The sequence below is a fragment of the Xenopus laevis genome, chromosome 9_10L (genome assembly GCF_017654675.1).
Source record: "Xenopus laevis strain J_2021 chromosome 9_10L, Xenopus_laevis_v10.1, whole genome shotgun sequence".
In the NCBI taxonomy this organism is placed as follows: Eukaryota; Metazoa; Chordata; class Amphibia; order Anura; family Pipidae; genus Xenopus; species Xenopus laevis.
The window spans coordinates 117,959,332-117,975,953 of NC_054387.1; the positions used below are offsets into that span (position 1 = coordinate 117,959,332).

The 16,622-nt window shown below is 40.6% G+C and overlaps 1 protein-coding gene across 4 annotated transcripts in view; it reads right to left on the minus strand.

Annotated features, from left to right (window-relative positions):
* Window positions 1-16,622, minus strand: part of caskin1.L (CASK interacting protein 1 L homeolog) — a 151,467-nt gene that overhangs the window by 65,950 nt on the left and 68,895 nt on the right. For all 4 annotated transcript variants that reach the window (XM_041577365.1, XM_041577366.1, XM_041577367.1 and 1 more), the window contains exon 2: window positions 2,645-2,696. In XM_041577365.1, the coding sequence (XP_041433299.1) occupies window positions 2,645-2,696 (52 nt within the window). The remainder of the gene's footprint in view (window positions 1-2,644; window positions 2,697-16,622) is intronic.

Consider the following 16,622-nt stretch of genomic DNA (forward strand, 5'->3'; position numbering starts at 1 on the left):
TATATGGAGATTGGGATGGAGATGAGTTGCGATGATGATGGTGTGGTGGTATTGTATGGAGATCAGAAAAGGAACTGTGAGTGGGGTTTAAGGAAGGTATTGGTACCAGCCCATTACTATAACACATTAGTGTTAAGGTGACCATACACTATTTGATCCGTTCATTTGGGATTTTAATCTGATATGCCCACTAACGGCAGTGCAATATCGGGTCAATCTGAACATTCGCCCCTAGGGACTAAAATGATTTGAATAGGCGCTGACGAGTTGCAGGACCACATCAACTAGCCGATTCGATCCTGGATCGAAGAAAAAAAAATCAAACTTGCCCAATCGATATCTGTCAGATTTTTGGCCTGATATCGGACATGGGGGCTAGTCGCAAGCCCCCGCACACGGGCAGATAAGCTGCTGAATCGTTCTAAAGGACCAATATCGGCATCTTTAATCTGCCTGTGGATGGCCACCTATAGACCTCTATACAAAATCCCCTTGGTGTTGGATTTGATCTGAGGGAATTAACACATACGTTTCACCTTGTCTGCAGTCATTTTGAGCCTGACATTTTAAAACATGGTTTAAATTTCAGGTTGCTTCTTAACATTTTTTTTTAATCTTTCTTTATCCCATTTTTAATTACTTCTCTGTAATAGCACTTAATCTCAGGTCTTAATTTATTATTATTATCTGAATGCATTTATTACATAAAACACACTAATTCTCCCCATACTTAATTAAAAATTATTTATATTATTTATATATTAAAAAATCTGTAATAATTCATTGAATTTTAATAATTGAACTAAATATAAAACAATAATTCTTCCCCACAATTAATTTCTATATTATTTATATATCTAATGTATTTAAAAATAATCATTCTTTTAGTTAGATTATTAAAAATTCACAAAGCATCCCTACTGTCTGTTGAGGTTCTTCTGTAAACTTATTTAGTCGGACTGTCTACCCATTGGCCTTTCTGCTATTGTCTAACTAAACTGCAAGGGCTGCTGGTTACAAAACACAAATAAAATAAATTACCTTTGCCCTCTTGCTCTACTGCCACCATGTAGTCTTACTGCCTCGTTCTAGTCCAACTGCCATCATCTTGCCCAATTCTTACCATCTTGTCCTACTTTTACAAACTTGACCAAAGGACATCACCTTGTTCTACTGCCATCATCTTGTCCTACTGTTACCATCTTGCTCTATTGCCACAATCTTGTCCTAATGTCACCACCTTGCCCTACTGCCACCATCTTGCCCTATTGCCATTATCTTTTCTAACTGCCACAATCTTGTCCTAATGTTACCACCTTGTACTACTGCCACCATTTTACCCTACTACCACCATCTTGTCCAACTGCCAACATCTTGTCCTACTGTCACCATCTTGCCATAATCTCATCCAACTGCCACCAGCTTGTCTTACTATCACTATCTTGCCCTACTGCCACAATCTTGTTCTACTGCCTTCATCTTGTCCTACTGTCGCCATCTTGTCTTATTGTCAACATCTTACCCTACTGTCACCATATTGTCCTACTGTCACCATTGTGCCATATTGCGACCATCGTGTCTTATTGTCATAATCTTTCCCTGCTGTTACCATCTTGTCCTACTGTCACCATCTTGCTCTTCTGCCACCATCCTGTCCTGCTGTAACCATCTTGCCCTACTGCCACCATCTTGTCCTACTGTCTCCATCTTGCCTTACTGCACTGATCTTGTCCAACTGCCACAATCTTGTCCTACTGCCACCATCTTGTCCTACTATCACCATCTAGTCCTATTGTCAACTATATTGTCCTACCGTGACAATTGTGCCATATTCTCATTATCTTGTCATAATCTTTCCCTGCTGTTACCATCTTGTCCTACTGTCACCATCTTGTCCTTCTGTCACAATCTTGTCCTTTTGCCATCATCTTGTCCTACTGCTACCATCTTGTCCTACTCTCATTATCTTGCCCTAATACCACCATTTTGGCCTACTGCCACAATATTGTCCTATTGCCATAACCTTCTCCTACTGCCACCATGTTGTCCTACTGCCACCATTTTGTCATGCAGTGACCATGTTGTCTTAAGTGAAAAACTGTGTCCTGCTGTTGATATTTGTCTTACAGCCACCATCTTACCCTGTTGTTGTTATCTTGCTCTGTTATAGCTGCTACCTCTCTCTACCAATGATAAACGTCTGCTATAAGGGGCCTTAGTATGTGCAGGGACCTGGGTAACCACTCCTTTGCATCCCTTTTAAAAAAACAACTCTTACTGTGCCATGGCATGTTCCTAAGAGGCATAAAAGATACTGAGATTTCCATTTCATCTTTAAATACCCAATATTTCAATGATGTTTATAAATGTAACATATAGAGATGTGTATAATGTGCTGCGTGATATGATATAGAAATGTCTCTAACCCATATCACTCACTTAATAGCACATCCATAGTGTCACTGCGTTCTGTGCATAGTTCAATTATGTAAATGCTGTATTTCTTTATCACTCTCGGCATCACATCACACAGATGGCAGCAAGCTATGTAACAATCTCAGCCAATGCTGCAAGTATAGCGGAGCCATTACACATATATGGTAGTGATGGATGAAACAGGAACAAGGAGGAAGTTGTCACTTACCCATCGGTGTCTTGGAAATTTACATTCACTCTCTTTGCAGAACCCAGAAGCTCTGTGACAAAAGGGTAGAGAAAGATAGAGAAGCAATTAGTCAGAATATAGAGCAGCCATAAGTTGCAGATACGGGATCAATCTGCACAGCATCAATTAAAAAGGCGTCACAGTCATACAGCCCGTATAACTCGTGATTATTATCCATTATTCATAACAGGATAATATATTTCCTAGCACTATGCCCATATGTACGTTTATTTATTTTATTTAAAAAAGGTAAATATTCACATTGATAGCTTACAGAGCTTGCACACAGGAGCTTACAGTCTGGATACTGGGATCCTCAATATCCACACTCTATGGAGGAAGTCACGTTAAAGGGGATATAAAGCCAGAGCCGTAAAGCGATCCCACAGCATCCACTGGTTTTCTATAGAAGTTACAGAAAACCGTAATTATAGATGCAGGAAAATTCACCAATGAGGATTCTACTGATCAAAAACTTCATTATAAATGCAAAAGAACTGACCAATGAGAATGCTGATTCCCAGCACCATGTCAGGCATCTTGCTGTTATCTTACATATAGAGATAATTATGTCATTTATTTCTTCATTATATGACACTGGAATCAAACATGGGGATAAAGGACAGACTTGTTCAGTGCTGGGAAACTCTGCTTTAAGCTTCCAACTCCAGTTGCAGGAACAAAGAACATGGAGCCAGATTGATACAGATCAGCTGGGATTCTCATTGGAGGATTGTTTGCATTTTAAAGGGGTTGTTCACCTTTGAGCTACTTTTTTAGTATGGTGTAGAGAGTGATATCCTGAGACTATTTGCAATTGCTTTACATTTTTTATTTGTGGTTTTTGAGTTATTTAGCTAGGGTCCAAATTCCCCTAGCAACCATGCACTGATTTGAATAGGAAAGTGGAATATGAATAGGAGAGGCCTGAATAGAAAGATGAGTAACAACAGTAGTAGCAATAACAATACATTTATAGCCTTACAGAACATTTGTTTTTAGATGGGGTCAGTGAACCCCATTTGAAAGCTGGAAAAAGTCCAAAGACAAATATTTAAAAAACTATAGAAAATAAATAATAAGGTCCAACTGAAACGTTACTTAGAACTGGCCATTCTATAACATACTAAAAGTTAACCACCCCTTTAAATTAACTTTTAGTATGATGTAGAGAGTGATACTCTGGTTTTATTTTTTTGATTATTTGTTTTTGAGTTCTTTAGCTTTTTTATTCAGCAGCTCTCCAGTTTGCAGTTTCAGCAATCTGGTTGTTAGGGTCCAAATTACCCTAGCAACCATGCATTGATTTGAATAAGAGACTGGAATATGACAAAGAGAAGTTCTGAATAAAACGATGAGTAATAATAAGTAGCAATAACAATACATTTGTAGCCTTACAAGAGCATTTGTTTTTAGATAGGATCAGTGATCCTGCTGGAAAGCATCAGAAGAAGACGGCAAATGATTCAAAAACTATAATAATAAAGACCAATTGAGACGTTGCTTAGAATTGGCCATTCTTAACATACTAAAAGTAAACTTAAAGGTGAACCACCCCTTTAACGTTTGGATGGCAAGCTACAATTTTCAGATAGGGTCACACCATACGGATCGTGGCCTGCAGAGAAATACAGGACGAGAATCTACTCCCCGGCTGCTCCTCTGCTGCTGTTTGTCCTGCACCGGAACCATTACCTTCGATTGATTGCAGGCAGATGCGACGGATTTCGATGCAAAATCTTGTGTTACGGCTTCAAAATCAGTCCTATTTGCCTGCGTATGATTAAATTATTTTACATGTATTTCATGAAAAGGCGGGTGGGGAGATTCACATACGTGTCCATCTTCCAGCCCCTAACGTGTGCAACATTCAGAAATACTAAGTTAGCGCCATCGATATGGCATTAGTAAGAAGAGGGAACAAGGTCTATGTAAATTACCCTTTGCGCAACCTGTGTCCCTTCAGCTGTTAAATACAAAAAAAATACTATGCCAGAAGAACCCCTGTACATTATCAGCCTCTGTTGTAAATACTGCTATTTAAATCACACACTGTTCTTAGCTTAATGCCGTGGGTTTTATTTGCCGTCTTAGAAGAAATCACTTCTTTTTTGTTTCAGCTCCCACACTGCTGTGATGGCAACAGGGGGTAGCTGGAGAGATTTACCTTTTATTCTCCGACAGAACAAAGCCCACTGATTATGAAGAAATATGGATGAATAAAAAGAGGAAAGAACACGTTTTTATCATGTCTCTGTGTCTGGGACACACGCAGAGTAAGTCAGTCAGCACACGGTTAGTTATGGCTCACTGGTTACATGCATCTCAATGACTTAACTGAATCGGAGACATGTCTCTCGTCTCCAACACTGCAGCACAGAGCGTATCGGCAATCTGTTCACCAGCTCTTTCCTTCTCAGCCATCAGGAATTCAGAAGGAGTCTGGCCATAGTCTGTCACATATGGCTCGCACCATTTCCTACTTGAAAATGAGGGAACTTCATGTTGTGCCCGCATGTTCTCTGGCTACACTCAGACATGCCCCCGAACAACCAAAACTCTCCCACTTTTAAAAATGCCGCATAGGGACAGTTAAAGGGGTGGTTAAGCTTTAAGTTAACTTTAAGTATGTTATAAAATGGCCAATTCTAAGCAAATTTTCAATTGGTCTTCATTATTTTTGTTCAAAAAGTTATCAAAACCAATGTGAAAGTCATTAATCGAACATAACATCAAATGACATCAAAGTTTAGTTCCTCAAATCTAAAGAAGTGGCCCTTTAGGTTTAAGAAAAGATTCCCCGCTATATGTCAATAATGTCCTCTAATGTATCAGCCATCTTTTTGCACTTTGCATGCTGCGTTCAGTCTTCTGCAAATGACTGCAGGACTCTGTGCTCTATTTGGAGTTAATTTAAAGGGATACTGTCATGGGGAAAAAAATGTTTTCAAAATGAATCAGTTAATAGTGCTGCTCCAGCAGAATTCTGCACTGAAATCCATTTCTCAAAAGAGCAAACAGATTTTTTTATATTCAATTTTGAAATCTGACATGGGGCTAGACATGTTGTCAATTTCCCAGCTGCCCCAAGTCATGTGTCTTGTGCTCTGATAAACTTCAATCACTCTTTACTGCTGTACTGCAAGTTGGAGTGATATCACCCCCCTCCCTTTTCCCCCCAGCAGCCAAACAAAAAAAACAATGGGAAGGTAACCAGATAACAGCTCCCTAACACAAGATAACAGCTGCCTGGTAGATCTAAGAACAACATGTAAAAATGTTAAAAACCCATGTCCCACTGAGACTCCTTCAGTTACATTGAGAAGGAAAAACAGCAGCCTGCCAGAAAGCATTTCTCTCCTAAAGTGCAGGCACAAGTCACATGACCAGGGGCAGCTGGGAAATTGACAAAATGTCTAGCCCCATGTTAGATTTCAAAACTGAGTATAAAAAAATCTGTTTTCAGTGCAGAATTCTGCTGGAGTAGCACTATTAACTGGTGCGTTTTGAAAAAAACATGTTTTCCCGATGACAGGATCCCTTTAATCAGTAACCTTCTGTGTGGTACTGTATCCCATGCTTTTGCAAAATCTAAGTCAATCACATCCACTGCTATCCCAGAGTCTAGGTTTCTGCTCACCTCCTCATAGAAAGCAATTAGATTCATCGGGCAAGATCTATTACGCCAAGAATCCAATGCCTTTCATGCTTCTTCATGGGTCTATTAATTACAGAACATGCAAGATATTGTGGGAACTGGAGTCTTGGCTTGAGGAGAGCTAACTCCTGCTTCATTTATCTCAATAGCTATTATATTTAAATAATAACCTTAAGACTGAGAATGTATAATGAACGTATAGTGGAATATTGCTTCAAATTATGTTTTCTTTTATTATGCAATATATATTGAATATAAATATACTCCACCTCCAATTAATTTCTCTTATATCACAGGTGGGTGCATGGCCATTAAAATCTATTACCCTGCAATATATTGTCATCATGCTGGGGTTTTCCAGATAATGGATCTTTCCCTAATTTGGAAAATCTTGTAAACATTAAATAAACTCAATAGGCTGGTTGTGCTTCCAGTAAGGATTAATTATATCTTATTTGGGAACAGCTACAAGCTACTTTTTTTTTATTACCATGAAAAAGGAAATAATTTTTAAAATTATGGATTATTTGGATAAAATGTCTATGGGAGACGGCCATTCTGTAATTTGGAGTATTCTGGATAATGGGTTTCCGGATAACGGATCCCTTACCTGTACTTCAAAAAGGCCTATAAAAGCACTTATGTTTTCTGAATGGCCTTACAGAAATCAGAGAGGAGGCTGATGACCCAGAGATTGCTTTTGTGGACTATCAAATGCAATTACTATAAGGGTAGTCAGATTATGGAATCGCGGATCTAGGGAGGTGATGATTGATTGAGTTACTCATCGTGTTTACAGTTCCCATGGGCCAGGGGGCTTTCTATCAAGAATGGCAATCTTCGTAGTCATTATTAAGTTATTCAAATTATCATCCTGCAGAATGAGTGACAACCAAAAAAAAAGACGGGGTTGTTCCAGGGGCAATTTCTTAAACATGGATCATCACTGTCTGCTGACCACTGAACAAATCTCCTACTTTATGAGAGATATTTGGCCCTTGTTTATCTCCTGGTGTAAGAAGTAAAACCATGGTATTCTACAATGTGTATGTGTTATTTACGAGGAGCCGTGTGTCCTATTTCCCTATTACAACCCAGCCATGGCTACACAGTACTGATGTGCAGGTCGACTTTCTGTCAACCCACACCCAACCATAAACCACCCACCTCTGACCCATATCTGGCCTGACCCAGCAAGAAAAAAGGCCACCCCAGGTGCACCAGGGGGTTAGAATGGTGGACCCTGTTTGAAGCATCGTAGGTCAGCTGCCTTGAGAATAACTCTTCCCCGTGCCAGATATATTACCATAAAATCTGGGGGGTATCAGGTGCAGGTCACAGGCAGAAGTGACATCACAACCATACAAGTTATCTTGTGACGTCACTTCTGGCGATGTCAGTGTACATGTACCGATGGACGTGAAGAGGTCCGCTGCCTAGGGCAGCACCAAATCAGAATACAGCACCGCTTAAAGGGGAGCTAAAACCATTAACAAACCATAAGGCTCCTAAAAACAGCCCGGCTCCCCTGTACCAGGAAGCGGAAGTAAATTTTCTTGTGACCCCAATGTGCAAATCTGTCTACGTAGGACAGGTAAAGTGGTGCAGAACTTTTCTCAGGGGAGTGGATTTGGCAGGTGGGCATGGAGGTCCTCTCCAGGGGCCCTATGCTCTGTAATTGGGTTTAGTTCTCCTTTAAATAAAATAAGTGCTAGTTCATTTCATTATTCATGACGAGCCTCATGTTATATATCAAAGCTACTCACAATATATGTAACGGTAATGGTGCAATGGAAATTCATTTCATGGTTCTGCTGTGCACACCGTTGGGAATACCCCTCCGATAAGTCAGCAGAAATCAATAAGAGAAACTGCTGTTCTCCAGGGAATTTATCATGAGATAAAAGAGTCCGTTTCATTTCAAGGGCCACAATAACAAGGCTATGTTTGCCATCAAAATACATAATGCCTGTCATTGGGATTCATTTGAACCGGTTGTCACCTTATCATATTTCTGACAGTTGTTCATTACAAATGATTTATAGCCATGGCGAGCATAACAATATATGCGGAATGCTCAGGCACTTTGTAATTATCCTCCCACTAGCCGAGCGAGGGAGCATGCTCTCTTCTCTTCTGCTGGCAATTAACAAGGCAAATTAGTATATTACTGAATCTGTCAGCTTCCTGACACATGGGATGCTCGGCTCAGGATACAGCGAGTAAACACCAGAAAAAGGGAGAGTGGAATGGTAATAGAAACGACAGAGCGTGGAACAGCTGCCCGGATGAGTTCACCCATTCCCTTCTAAAAGGGGTGGAATACATAAGCGACCAGTTCACCTCTTCATGAACTGCTGAACCTATACTAAGCAACTTTTTTTTGGTCTTTATTAGTTATTTTCTATGGTTTGCGGAATAGTCTTCTCAAATCTGGCTTTTTCTAGCCTAACACTTTTTTGGGGGGGGGGGGGTCACCCTAGCAACCAAATGGATAATTGAAAATGAAGCCATCACTTTGCAAAGGGGACATGAAATGTATTTGAATAAAGGTGAATCTATCCATTTTTGGTTTATTTTCTGCATCTCCGTTATATTAGAAAAACCTGATACAATGAACCCAAAACAAAATAATGTTTTGCTTTCTATAGAGAGGAAGATCAAGCTGAGCTAAATCCACTCCAATACATGAGGGGGAGAGTGTGTGGGGTGGGGTCACCATGGCAACCCAAGCAAGCTCTGAATGTACTGTGTGGTACGGTATATAAGTGCATAGGATTGTGGGTAGGAAATTGTTTATTAAAAATACATGAATGCAGCCTCCTGTGTGTTAAGTGCATGAGCAGTGCGTGACCTCCAACAATTACACATCAGCAAAACACATTCCGACACAGGGGAAACAGCTCTGCCTAATGCTGAGCAACTCAGCTGCCATTTTATTTTTTTAAATATAGGTATTCTGGTGCATCTGTGATGTGTAAATGCCACTTACTCATCTGTACATCATACCCAGCAGAACATTTTTACCAATACATGCAGTGCTATCTCATAGTCTCAGAGATATTATCCCACTGTTACTATAGGCACCATCTCTCCCTACTATACCTGCTATCCCACAGTCACACTCCCTTCCCAGAGACTATTATCCACTGTTACTATAGGCACCATCTCTCCCTACTATACCTGCTATCCCACAGTCACACTCCCTTCCCAGAGACTATTATCCCACTGTTACTATAGGCACCATCTCTCCCTACTATACCTGCTATCCCACAGTCACACTCCCTTCCCAGAGACTATTATCCACTGTTACTATAGGCACCATCTCTCCCTACTATACCTGCTATCACACAGTCACACTCCCTTCCCAGAGACTATTATCCCACTGTTACTATAGGCACCATCTCTCCCTACTATACCTGCTATCCCACCGTCACACTCCCTTCCCAGAGACTATTATCCACTGTTACTATAGGCACCATCTCTCCCTACTATACCTGCTATCCCGTAGTCACACTCCCTTCCCAGAGACTATTATCCCACTGTAACTATAGGCACCATTTCTCCCTACTATACCTGCTATCCCACAGCCACACTCCCTTCCCAGAGACTATTATCCACTGTTACTATAGGCACCATCTCTCCCTACTATACCTGCTATCCCACAGTCACACTCCCTTCCCAGAGACTATTATCTCCACTGTTACTATAGGCACCATCTCTCCCTACTATACCTGCTATCCCACAGTCACACTCCCTTCCCAGAGACTATTATCCCACTGTTACTATAGGCACCATCTCTCCCTACTATACCTGCTATCCCACAGTCACACTCCCTTCCCAGAGACTATTATCCACTGTTACTATAGGCACAATCTCTCCCTACTATACCTGCTATCCCACAGTCACACTCCCTTCCCAGAGACTATTATCCACTGTTACTATAGACACCATCTCTCCCTACTATACCTGCTATCCCACAGTCAGTCACACTCCCTTCCCAGAGACTATTATGCCACTGTTACTATAGGCACCATCTCAACCTTCTATACTTGCAGTTCATCCCAGTAGGGGTGTTTCTGACATGAAGCAAGGTGAGCACCTTATTTATGGTGGCATCTTACAAACAGGGAATCAAACATTCAGCCAGCATGTATATACAATCTTGCAGAGATTAATTTGTATCTGTACAATGTGTGTAACCTTAAAGGAGTATGCCATCATTCCAAACTTATCTGCAATGTTTAACGGAGCAATACATACAGTACTTGAACTTGTATAGCTACATCTCCCAGAATCCTCTCCAGAGCAGAGCTTGCTCATGGTTTAGCAGTGAAGCTGTTTTACACTAAGAATTATGAAGACAAAAGATAAAAATGTGTAAGCTAATGTCACCTACAAAACGGCCTCCTGCAGGTAACAGGCAGTACAGCAGACCTTCTACATGCTGAACACGAGCCATCCCCTGCCTTTTCAAAGAAATTGTGCATCTAAGCGGCAGAATTACAGAATCCCCACGGGGACAGAATAGATCTCACGCTGGGAGCAGTCGGAGCTCATACTTACTACACTCTGGACCACAGTTTTAACCCTACTAGAGCTCTGCTGGCTGAGGTGCAATGGCAAAATCATTTTCCTATTCTGGTGGGTGTCACGTTCCTGATGACTGCAGTGCCCCTCAATAATGAGATTCCTTATGTAAAAGCATGGGCCCGATTGGACAGTATGCCAAGGAATGTGTGAGTGGGTGTTAACAATCATGGGGGTCAAACCTTCAGCAGGTAACAGTTACATCTCAGGCTCATTTCTTATCAGGCAGGGTTATCTGCTTCTCAGATAAAAACACAGATCAACAGCCTGCTGTGTTTTAGAATAGCCTTACTATAGGAAACCATGAGTAGCTTCCTTTTCTGCAGAACAATAAACAATAGTTCTCATTTACTTCCGATACCGTAATTGTGCGTGCAAAACTGAATTCAATAAAGGACGCTCTTTCTAAACCGACAGATTGATGTATGCCTGATTTTTGGCTAAATGTTGGTCTGGCAGGTAGGGTTGCCACCTTTTCTAGAAAAAAATTCCGGCCTTCCTATATATTTATCTTTTTTCCCTATTGATAACATTGAGATCAACTATCATTTTTACCAGCCAGGCCAGTAAAATACCGGCCAGGTGGTAGCCCTACTGGCAGGCCCATCAGCAAGTCCCCATGATTTATTGGACTGTGTATAGCCACCTTTCTCTTCACTGGTATATAAACAGATGGAGCTGTAGCTTCAGGCTTAATTAAAAAAATGGGCCTTTCATGCTGGAAGCCATGCAAAGCAAAATAAGTTCCTTTGCAATATATATATATATATATATATATATATATATATATATATATATATATATATATATATATATATATATATATAGATATATAGATATATATAGATAGATATAGATATATATATATATATATAGATATATAGATATAGATATATATATAGATATATATATAGATATATATATATATATATAATATTAGTTTGGCCCTTTTATTATATAATATTAGTTTGGCGCTGGAGAGCGATCTCCCTCTCCCTACTCCTGGGTCTGAAAAGGTGAACAGGTAAAACAGGTGATTTATTGGACTGTGTATAGCCACCTTTCTCTTCACTGGTATATAAACAGATGGAGCTGTAGCTTCAGGCTTAATTAAAAAAATGGGCCTTTCATGCTGGAAGCCATGCAAAGCAAAATAAGTTCCTTTGCAATATATATATATATATATATATATATATATATATATATATATATATATAGATATATAGATATATATAGATAGATATAGATATATATATATATATAGATATATAGATATAGATATATATATAGATATATATATATATATATAATATTAGTTTGGCCCTTTTATTATATAATATTAGTTTGGCGCTGGAGAGCGATCTCCCTCTCCCTACTCCTGGGTCTGAAAAGGTGAACAGGTAAAACAGGTGATTTATTGGACTGTGTATAGCCACCTTTCTCTTCACTGGTATATAAACAGATGGAGCTGTAGCTTCAGGCTTAATTAAAAAAATGGGCCTTTCATGCTGGAAGCCATGCAAAGCAAAATAAGTTCCTTTGCAATATATATATATATATATATATATATATATATATATATATATATATATATATATATATATATATATATATATATATATATATATATATATATAGATATATATAGATAGATATAGATATATATATATATATAGATATATAGATATAGATATATATATAGATATATATATAGATATATATATATATATATATAATATTAGTTTGGCCCTTTTATTATATAATATTAGTTTGGCGCTGGAGAGCGATCTCCCTCTCCCTACTCCTGGGTCTGAAAAGGTGAACAGGTAAAACAGGTGAGGCGGAGTAAACCAAAATGGGACATGGTGCCCTTGGGTATAATTTCCATTGTTGTCACACGTGGGATGGTTGTGAATAATGGGAATGATAGTCCTATCAATTGCCAGTCCAAGTTTAGCTCTCCTTTCCCCCAGAGCCATAACCTGGATCTTGCTAGATGAACTGAACCGTAAAACGCTGTATTGCATGTGCGCTTTTTAAACCTGACACTAGAGCCGACACAGGCACAGATGATGAACTGCAACTCGCAGCGATCATAGATCATCACCAACTGCAAGGCTGCAACTTAACGCATTTCACACCTCTAATACTTTTATACAAACAAGATGTTATACGAAATTAGTTTTTGTTCATACAAGTGTTGGGGGACTTGGCCTTACAGGGACCCTAGTGGTAATACGGCTGAAAGGCCACAAGAGCCAATCAGATTTGAGCAGGGAGCACAGGGGTGAATGCCGTTTTTTTATTTGATAGAATGTAAATCTGCCATTACTAAAACCTTAGTGTAAGGGCACTGTCTAGACTTGTCTTCGGAGCTTGCTGAGCAAAACAAGAAGAAAAACATGAGAGCAGATATTTGGAGGCACTTTTATCTTTCTGATGGAAAGAGACGCTGGCTGACATTCCTTAAGCCCCAGCATCTTATCTGATGTTGCTATGGAGGGTCTGTGACTGTGGAGCCTCCCTTGATGAAGATGGGCTCCCAGCAGCTGTTGCTAGGAAACCAGCATCTCTTTCCTCCGAACTCAAAGCCAGGCACCAAGATCTGAAGGCAGCAGGACCTCAGTGCGGCTCACGTATGTATCTCTCACACACTAGGACATACATACAGATGAGGGACAGCTGGATATAAACAGTACTTCTCCCCTCTCTTACTTGTACTCACACCACATGTACACTCCTCTCCTTCTAATGTACAGACATCATGTAACCTACTTCTCTCTCCTTCTCCTATACACCTATACACTGGCATAACGTCAACTACCTCTGCCCTCCTCGGGGTATATATATATATATATATATATATATATATATATATATATATATATATATATATATATATATATATACAGACGTCCGGGTACCCACTATTCCCATTTCCCAATACACAGACATCAGAGCAACTGCACTTACCACTACCCTCCCTAATAAGTAGATATTAGACTGTGATCTCCCCCATTCTTCTAAACATAAATCGGTGCCCTCCTCCTACTACGCAAACATTAAGCATCTAATCTCTCTTCCTTCAAATACACATACCTTAGGCACCTAACTCTCTCCTCCTCCTAATACAAAAACATTGGGCTACTACCTCTCCCCTTCTCTTACTACACAGACAAAAAAGGCTTCCAGCTAAAATGATCAAGCCCCATTATTATTTCGTAGTTTTCAGGGTCCTTCTCCTCCCAGTGCCCTGTGCATTAGCCTACTACAAATCTGGGATGGCACAGACAACTACGTTGAATGGATTCCAAATATGAAAAGATGCAGAACTCCTTGTTGCAAGGTGTAAACACAGTAGGGGTCATTTACTTAACTCCTGGGTGCAAGATCACTAAGGGGCACAAATGTGCACCCATTAGTGCTTATGTAGGAAGCACTTGCACCCAGGGGTCTGCTCTCTGCCCGCCTATGTGCCACTTACTAACCGACTAACATTGTCAGTGCTGTATTAGTGAAGAAAACTGCAGGTCTCTGCACTTTACAATGGAGTGAGAGGTCTGCAGATATTTGCACAATGGCCTATGCATTGGGCAAAGTGCAAAAATAAAAGGCCAATCGTTTACACTTTGCCTACTGCGTGGGAGCAGAACAGGCCATGTCATTTATTTTACTAGCTGGCAGGCCTGGATTTGTGAGGAAGCCCCAAAGGCTCGGGCCTAGAGTAGCAGAATATCAGGGGCAATGTGCCGCCAGCTGCATCTGAATAGGTTCCAATCACTGGAGAGGTTCAGGAGGAGGTACCTGATCCGATGCAGTGGGGTGGACTACAAGAGGCTATTCCCAGTGTAAAATCAGAAAATCTATGCTTCCCAATGTAAAAATCGATCAGTGTTACGACACTTCGGGTCAACGCAATGTCACTTTCCTTTGGTGCGGCAATGGCATGTTAATAAACAGACCCGTGTAGAGGTGGCCATAGACGCAAAGATCCGCTTGTTTGGCAACATCGCCAAACGAGCGGATCGTTCCCCGATATGCCATTAACGAGCATGCCTATATCGGGGTTAATCTGATTGTTTGGCCGTATGGCCAAACGATCCGACTACGATTCGCAATGGCCTCCGGCGGGATCGGTCGGGTCAAAATCAACCCTGACCGATCGACCAAACGACCGATCTCCGCCGGACGAAAGATGTCGAATCCTCGATTTGTACAATAGGATCTGTGTGTCTATGGCCACCTTAAGTCTCTACTGCCAACCATAAGATACAAACATTGTTATACAAAAAGTGTCTAATATACAGATAATGCCTTATGTCAGCATTGGGCAATAAACAAATTGATGCTTTCAACCCTACTGAATAATGAATACTCTCTTGGTAATTATTTATAGATATTCCTGCACACAGGCACCCAACAAAGCGACTGTGGATATGTGCCCTATTTCTCTCTCCCAGGGTATCAATGCCCCCCATGGAAAAGAGAATATTCCCAGAACACCTTTTCTCCTGAGAAGTGGGAACCACTGTCACATTTAGTCTCCATGTCAGCACTGTCTTAATAACACGTCCTCCTCCTTCTCCAGGCCGGCCTCGCTCACAGCATCGCTGATGGCAAATATGCTTAGCAAGCCAAATGGGACTGCATCTCATCCATAACCTGACATAACCCCTTCAGCTACAGAGGCCCAAACACTGCAGAGAAGTCAGAGAAACGCCGACAGTTAGGTTGAAAGGTTATATATTGCTCAAAACACATATTGGCCCTATCTGAGGGACTTTTCACAATGAAAGAAATCAAACACAGATATGGGACCTGATACCCAGAATGCTTGGGACCTGGGTAGGGTTGCCACCTTTTCCCCCAAAAAATTCCGGCTAGTGGGGGCGGGTACAAAAAGGGGGCGTGGCGTGACTTCAAAGGGGGTTATGGTGTAAAGGGCGGGGCCACGGCGCGAGCAGGAGAAGAACCGATGGACAAGGTAAGTTTAAAGGGGATTGGGGGCTGGCCGAGGGGGTCTTTTTAAGGGTATTACAAATTTACCGGCAGCTACATTGCCGGTAAATTTGTAATACCGGCCCCGGCCTTGGCAGGTGTTTTACCGGCTAGGCCGGTAAAATACCGGCCGGGTGGCAACCCTAGACCTGGGGTTTTTCTGATGCAGAGTATTTCCATAATTTGGGTCTCCATACCTTAAGTCTACTAAAAAATAATTTAAACATTAATTAAACCCAACAGGATTGTTTTGCCTCCAATAAGGATTCGTTATATCTTAGTTGTTACTTTTTATTACTGATCCTTCTATTCAGGCCTCTCCTATTCATATTCCAGTCTCTTGTTCAAATCAGTGCATGGTTGCTATGAAAATGTGGACCCTAGCAACCAGATTACTGAAATTGCAAACTGGAAAGCTGCTGAATAAAAACCTAAATAACTCAAAAACCTTCAATAATAAAAATGAAAACAAATTGTAAATTGTCACCCTCTGCATCATACAAAAACAGTTATCTCAAACTCATAACCAAAAGTTATCTCAAAGGTGATCAACTCCTTTAAAGGAAGTGATATTCTGAGATAATTTGCAATTATTTGTGGTGTTGGAGTTATTTAGCTTTTTAGTCAGCAGCTCTCCAGCAATTTCGGCAATCTAGTTGCTAGGGTCCATATTACCCTAGCAACCATGCACTGATTTGAGTGAGAGACTGG